At 39.0% G+C, this 7,387-nt stretch overlaps 1 protein-coding gene across 1 annotated transcript; it reads right to left on the reverse strand.

The window, feature by feature from the left end:
- Nucleotides 1-1,649: 1,649 nt before the first annotated feature.
- On the reverse strand, nt 1,650-7,098 carry LOC140356494 (uncharacterized protein KIAA0040 homolog). The gene is made up of 2 exons (XM_072441461.1): nt 7,006-7,098; nt 1,650-2,713 (listed from the first exon to the last, which is right to left on the reverse strand). The coding sequence occupies exon 2, from the start codon at nt 2,275-2,277 to the stop codon at nt 1,957-1,959; it is 321 nt and encodes a 106-aa protein (XP_072297562.1). The 5' UTR covers nt 2,278-2,713; nt 7,006-7,098; the 3' UTR covers nt 1,650-1,956.
- Nucleotides 7,099-7,387: the final 289 nt, after the last annotated feature.

Genomic DNA, 7,387 nt, shown 5'->3' on the forward strand with positions numbered 1-7,387 from the left:
AATGGTCTTTATTTTATGTATCTCAAATCCAAGTAGCCCATAATGATAAAACAAATAACATTATACAATTTTTTACTGACCTCTTGTGGAAATGTGCAACACTTATGTCTCCCACAGCAAAAGATTCAAGCCACAAGTCAGATGGTAATTATTTTCGGTGAATAATTAGAAAAAGAATATGAGACACTTAGACAAATTGTGAAATCACTGTATTGTTGAAATGGCAGTTTTGAAGGTAACAGCAGCAGCATAGCACACATATAAATACAGCTTAAGTGAACATGCACAGCTTGTCATAGTTTGCTCACAAAGGTAGAGAAGTCAAATCCCAAACTTAGTTGCTTCTTGTGTTTTGCTCTGGGTGTGAGCAGTGTGACTGGAATCCTTCTGAGTCCATCAGCAGTGATGTTGAGGCGCAGCAGTCTTACAGTCTTCTCGGATCTAGATTCTCCTTAAATAACTCCCTCTGATACATAGTGAGTTTCACACAAAGAACCCCACGGAGCTCTGCAGATTTTTTCCTCTCAGAGTTCACATTCACACAGGGCTGCAGACGTCAGAGCAACAATCTCACTATTCAAATTAAATACATGTCATGTCGATAATGCATAACATGGCTATTTAATACAAGAAACTGAAAATACTTGAACCAAAATAGTATTGATCAATGGACAATGGAGCGCTACAGTTATGTGTTGTATCAGTTATGTGGATGCTTTCAGTGCAAAAAACACATTCATTAAGTCACTTTAGTGGTTTGAACTTATTTTACATTAGATTATAAGTCTAATGGTGTTTAGTTACCACATGCAAGCACTCAAACTAATAATGTTATAATTTTTTGAAAGTCTATGGGTAAAAATTAAGATTAATTTACTTCTGGTGGATGAAATTTGATGATCACTGTTGAACTCTATAACTATAACTACTGAAATCTCTACTTGGTTAATGTATCATTTAATATGAAGATGTATTAAGGCCACTTATAAATTTAAAAAAAACAAAAAAACAAAAACAGGATACCAAATAACACACAACTTTGCCAGAAATAATATGCAAATGAGTTTTAAACATGCACATTTGCCCAAAAATTGCCGATTTGCTTGACTGAAGTACTATATTGATTCAAACACATTGGTTTATGTTGGATGCACTTGTAGAAGGAATAATAAAGGGCTGCCAACAAGATCAAGCTTTGGGTGACATTTGCCTTGGATAAACTACTGTACAGGATATAGTTCATGACTGGCGTTTTGCCAATTTGTGCTTTTCTTTGGACTTTGTTGAGAAGTTTGACAGTTGGCGCTGGTGTGTGGAAGATCTACTCTTTGACCTAAAGTAAATCTAATCAAGTTGAAAGTAGGGAGCTGTGTCTGCTGTTGTGTGGACATTCGACTGTGTATATGCACTGCACTGTATTGACACATTAAAAAGCAATAGCCCACACACACTTTCATGTCCTATAATAACGTGATGGCCCAATATGACAAAGTGATGGGGATTGCTTCCTTTTCAAGCCATAAACCTGTGCAGCACTGGGCTGTGGGCTCCGGAATGATACAAAAAACAAGCAAATATGAAGAAAAATGCAAATCTGTCATCTGTAAGTAGGCCTAAAACGCTTCCGTAATTTGAAAATTTATCCAAAAAAATAAAAAAATTTGATAGGAAGATTTTAACCACCATTATTTACAATTCCTTTAAGTAGCTCTGTGACATTTCCCTTTCTATAAATTGATCTAACCTGTCCAAACCAGTACAATTGTCTTTTCTCCTCATGTCAACAGCCCTGGCACACACTCAAACATTGTTCCTCACTGACACGTTTCTCCTCGTCTCAGCAAATTCCACATGTACCATACGCTGACTACACGCTATAGCAAACACAAAACATACCACGCCATGAATACAAATGAATTATACACACGATCAAACAATAATGTGCCTTCCAGGGTCTCAAACCATTCCCAGTGCCACTCTATCCGCCGTCATCGCCCCGGGCTTCACCGAGATCCACAGGTCATCCGAGTTTGTCGAGTCTTTCTTCTTTTTCGTCTCTGACCTCGCTGTTGCCATGGAGTCCGGACAACAGCAACAGCAGCACCCGTCGGCATGGCGACAGCAGCAGCAGTGGCAGCAGACGATGAAGGTGGTGAGGATGACGAGCAGAGGTAAGGTTAGCAGGACCGCCAGGCACACCGTGTTGAAGAGGCCTTGGTCGTGTTTGTCCGTCACAAAAGTCCACAACTGCTCGAAGAAATCCTCAACTTTGTCCATTTTCGAGTCGGAAAAGTCTGGAAAAGTTCATGCAAATCCTTCAGGGTTTAGGAGACCGCACGTGTGAGCGTTCCCACACCAAAATCATTAAGAAACCGCTAATTAATACAGCCAGGCATTTTGGTGACATTAGCTGGCTTTTATGTTCCACTTTCTGATGCCTCGGTTTGTTTACGCGAGACAGGAATGGCTGCGAGGCTTCCTTAAAATGTCTGTCAAACTCCACGCCCCAAAAGCACTTGTATAAAGCCAAGAAACTTTGAAATCCGTTATGACAATTCTTATCTCAAGGCAGTCACAGAAAAGTTTGTTGTTCATGCATTCCTCTCACATTTGCAAGCTTCATCCTTCAGAGGTTATTTTTTTTTCCTTTTTTAATCTTTCCGTCTTCGGCCTTTTGCTTTGGTTTGATCCTCTTCACTCATGAGGTGTGTCACTGAAAAAAAAGAACAAAGCAAGAGAAAGTGAGAGCAGAATCTTATTTGTATCTACTCATCTTAACCTGCTGCCCCCGCCCCCTTTCATTCTTTATTAAATATTCTGTGCTAAAAAAATATCTGAAAAAGTAGGCAAAGGAAACAATTCGAAATACAGTGGTGGAAAGTAACTACAGAAGTAAAAGTACGTAAAAATAACAAAAACAATCATCATTTTACACATTCATTCTACTCCACTGCATTTGAGAGGAGGAATGTGTATTTCTTTAACTGGACTGAAAAGTGGAAAGTACTTCATGTGGGTTGAAGGGTTATTTTTAGCATGTTCATGATGACATTCTGCATCACGTGTTGAGTTCAAGTGCTGACTTTGAGAACACAAAATATGTACATCAAATTCACACGCACACATATCAGCACATTCCTGTATCAAAATCCCCACATTTAACATTTTAATAGTTGGTTTAGTTGGTGTGAAAGTACGTTTTTAAACAGGCACCTACATTCTTTTACTTAAATAGATGTTTTTAATGCGCTAGTAATACTTTTACTTGAGTATTTTTTGCTCCTGTAGCTGTTCTTTTACCTAAAACATTGTGTACTTACAATTAAAACAAATCATCTAAAAAAAATGTATAAAAAGCTTAGATCCAACTCCATGTCACAACAAAACAAAACAATAAAACGGAAAAAATAAAAAGCGAGACTTTATGGTTTGGTTTGAATTTATGGTTTCCCTTTGACAATTTGACATTCTATTTTGTCCCTCTCTTCCTCTTGTCCATCTGTCAGAGCCTGTTACGTCTCTTGCTTTCCGGTCGATGTCAGCTCCACATTTTCAGCGCTCCGTCTCATTAATACGGCACACGGCTCATTGAGGATTCAGGGCAGGGAGCAGAGGGTCCCGAGGAGGAGGAGGACAGGGCAAAGACACAGGATAAACAGGAGGGAGGATGTCTGAGCGGGAGGAGGAAAAGGTGAGACACTGATGGAGGTAACGTCTCTCTAAAAGGCCTGAAGAGTGTCAGGGGGGAGAGGGTTGAAGATTCATCTGAATATAAGGCCATAATGGCTCCCATCGGACACTGCCCATTACATCTGGACGTTTTATGAATGTTAGCCTTCTTTATTATTCCATTTTTAATTCACTTTAATACACGAAATGCACTGACTTATTATGACTTAAAGAACTTAAAATAACTTCCGGCGTTGATGAGAGCCGGCTGCTTTTTAAGTTATCTGTTTTTTTATCATTATACTTCTGTGCCTAATCTGTGTTGCAACATTAGAATTTCCCCATTGTGCGACACATAAAGGTGATCTTATCTTATTATGTTACATTTATGTCGGCGATTGTCTCCATGGAGATTGCTTTACCTGGAATGTTGCACAGTAAGACATTATTAAACCTATCTTCATGACAAAAGCAGGTGACTCCATCAGGCTAAGTTACAGGTCCGATCTGTGGAGAGGCAAACCTGCTCATTGAAAGCAATCAAAACTCCTGTAACAATAAGTGCATGTACTAAGTTACACAGTGCAGCTTTAAATAAAGACAGCTTCTGCTTGAGAGGAGCAGACAGATTTAGTTAAGTTAGTTTTGTATAAAGCAACTGGGTGGAAAAAAACGGTCTGATTTGTAACATCTACGTCTACGTATGTGCTTTCAATTTATTCCATGTTTATCTGGCCTCAGAGTTTTATTGGACAGGACAGCTGAAGTTTGAAATGGGTTTGAGCGGGTAGAGACATTCAGCAAAGGTTTAATGCCAGGAAGCAAACCCTACAACTCTGAAGTAGTAAAAACCTTTAAACTACGCACCACCGAAGAGCACATCATACAAAAAAGTAAAATTTGTTTTGTTCCAGTGCAGCTTTAATGTAAAAGCATCTATTTGGGTGAAAATTAGTCCATTATGCACTGTCTGCTTTGAATTATAGAGCATTATATTCTCTGCGACGCATGCTAATGTTTGTTAGCTTTACCATGATGGCAAAACTCGCTTTGGCCTCGGAAAGTTGCCTCTCAAACTCATTGCGATACAGTGAGTGATATGTGGACCGCTGCAAAAAACACTGTAGTTTCAACCTTTGTGACTCCTGCACTTGCAACTCGCGTGACTTTAAAGCACAAACTATTTGCAAACTTCCACTCTATTTGCTCAACAGGAAACTCAGCACCTCAAGATTCATGCAGCACTAGAGGCAGTTTACAGTTCTATTCTAAAATATGAGGAGAAAACAATCCAAGAGTGAAATTGTAAACATTTATATCAACCTATAGATTTTAAGAGTAAACATATTCATCATTGTGTTGTTAGATTTTATTAGATTAGATTTTGTGTCCGGGGACTTGACTCACCCACAGTCAATAGCATGTTTGGTCATAGCTGTGGCACGTCAGTATTTCCCACATTAAAAACAAAACTGTCAACACTGTCAACACTGTCAACACTGTAAGCTGATGCACAATAAGTGTTTTTAGTGAACACGATCCGGCAGCGGTTAGAGAGATGTGAGGTGTTCATGACTAAGGCTGTATCAGAGCTAAAGCTTGACAAGAGCAAGATAAGAGGTGAAGTGTTATCATACTTATAGTGTTATAGTGTTATAGTGTTAGTCAAGAACAATGAACTGACTGTGTCCCAAAGCTTCCGCTCAGACTGTATTTAAATTTAACATTGTCTAGTCCTGAAAAAAATAGACTTTTTTAGCACTGTATACGCTCATATAAAGCTAATTATTAACTATTTTGATGATCCAGTGGTAATACAATGTTGACTGAACTAGTACATGCAAAGTGGCAGCACCAACAATAATTGCATGGAACATTACATTACACGGAACATTAACCGCCGACTTTAAGTTTATATATTAAATCAAAAATATATATATATATTAAAAATGTATATATGAAATGTTTAGAATTGAATCAGTTATATGAAGTAATGCCCACAACACCAATACGTAAATTATATTATATATATTTTTTACAGAATTTTAAGGTTTGAGTTGTTTTTTTGGATTGAAATCGAATGTGTTATGTACAATAGTTCCCACATTGCTGGTTAGCCTCTGTCATGTCTATTAAACCATTGATATTTTTTTAGGGGAAAAATGAATGGGAAATGACACATAAATAAATAGCAAATGTTCAAATTCTGATACTTCTAGTACTTGGGAAAACAAGTTGCGTATTGAGTATTGGGCTATGTCAAGGCACGGATCCAATCTTGCAACAATAAAGACAGTGCCAGACTCAATAAACAAATATATAATTGTAGAAAGCCTGGAAGGTTATCTGTAAACCATTGATTTTAGCCTAACAAAAGCCCATTATAAAAGACCTATTTCAACTAACTGGGTCTTTTATCAATTGACTCTATTACAACGTTGACTTAGAATTACTAGTGTCCTCGCATTCCGTACTTTCTCAAGACATTGTGCTTTCCTGCAGCAATTCACTCACAGGAAGAGGTCAATGCTCTGGACACACAAAGCCAGGAAAAGACTGCATGAGAAATATGTTATGGTTACACCGACTTAGCCCCTTGTTGCTTTCTAAGGAGCGTATGTGACCTAAAAGGCTCCAAGTTGTGACAGAAGGCATGGCAGGAATTTTTAATGGAGAGCCCCCAAGCGTACTGTGCAGAACATGGCCCCAGTATGAACATCTGATTATGTCCAGAGGCAGTTTGCAATATGCCAAGACGAATTGATGCTTTATGTGTTGAAAATATATAGAGAAAACTGCAAAAATTCAAAGTTTCGAAGACTTAAAAGCGACCAGTAATCTTTCAAATCAACTTTTATCTAGACACATCATCACTCTGTGTACATTTGCTGTATCTGAATGACAACAAAGCTCATCTAAGTCAAGTTTTCTGTGGAATATCTTTGAGTTCTCTGAATTTATGGAGAAAGTTTTGTGATGACAGCTTCATCCTAATGCTTAGCAACGTGAAAAGCAATCGGAAAGTCAAGCGATTTCCCTTAAAGTCCCCATCATATTCAAGCTTTGAGCATGTTGACCTGATTTGAGTGTTGAAAAGTGATTTTCTTTCAAGCGGTAAGTGAAAAAAAAAAGGTCCTGGTTGGAGGAGTTGATTGTCTCAGCAGGAATAAACTTATCTGCTTATCTTCAGCGCCTGTCAAACATCCTGTCAGACACAGCCGCAGTCGCGCAGAGCCAAAACAACAACACAACTATGTTCTCAATGCTTTTCTCTCAACTTCAACAACTCACAGTACAAATACAACTTCCAGATAGCTATGTAAAGTAGCACCTTACCCTTTCAGTGGAAGGTCAGGTGTCTCCTGTGGCTCATAGTTGCACTTTTAGCATTCACTTCTGTGCGTCTGTTCACAAAAGGCTGATCTTGACACAAGTCTTCACTTTCTGTTCCTGTTTCCTCGTGTTGTTCTGCTGCCCCCACCTCCCTCTCGCCTCCCTCTCGCCTCCCTCTCGCCTCCCTCTCGTCTCCCTCTCCCTCTCTCTCTTCTGGTCACAACGTCACCTCTCCCGGCCCACTTAGTCTAAGAATGGGCCCTCTGTGCTCTCAGCGTGGCGCGCCAGATTCTTGTGGTAACACACTCACACATGATGTCAGCCCAAAGGTACCGGTACACTGCAAAAGAAAGGGAAAACAACGTGTCATCGATTATTTACAGTT

Source organism: Eucyclogobius newberryi, unplaced genomic scaffold (assembly GCF_026437365.1).
Source record: "Eucyclogobius newberryi isolate DKJ021-1_F unplaced genomic scaffold, fEucNew1.0.hap1 SCAF_12, whole genome shotgun sequence".
NCBI lineage: Eukaryota > Metazoa > Chordata > Actinopteri > Gobiiformes > Gobiidae > Eucyclogobius > Eucyclogobius newberryi.

What these genes read in the sequence shown, in the direction of transcription:
- LOC140356494 (XM_072441461.1), bottom strand. Translation starts at nt 2,277, where the DNA reads ATGGACAAAGTTGAGGATTTCTTCGAGCAGTTGTGGACTTTTGTGACG.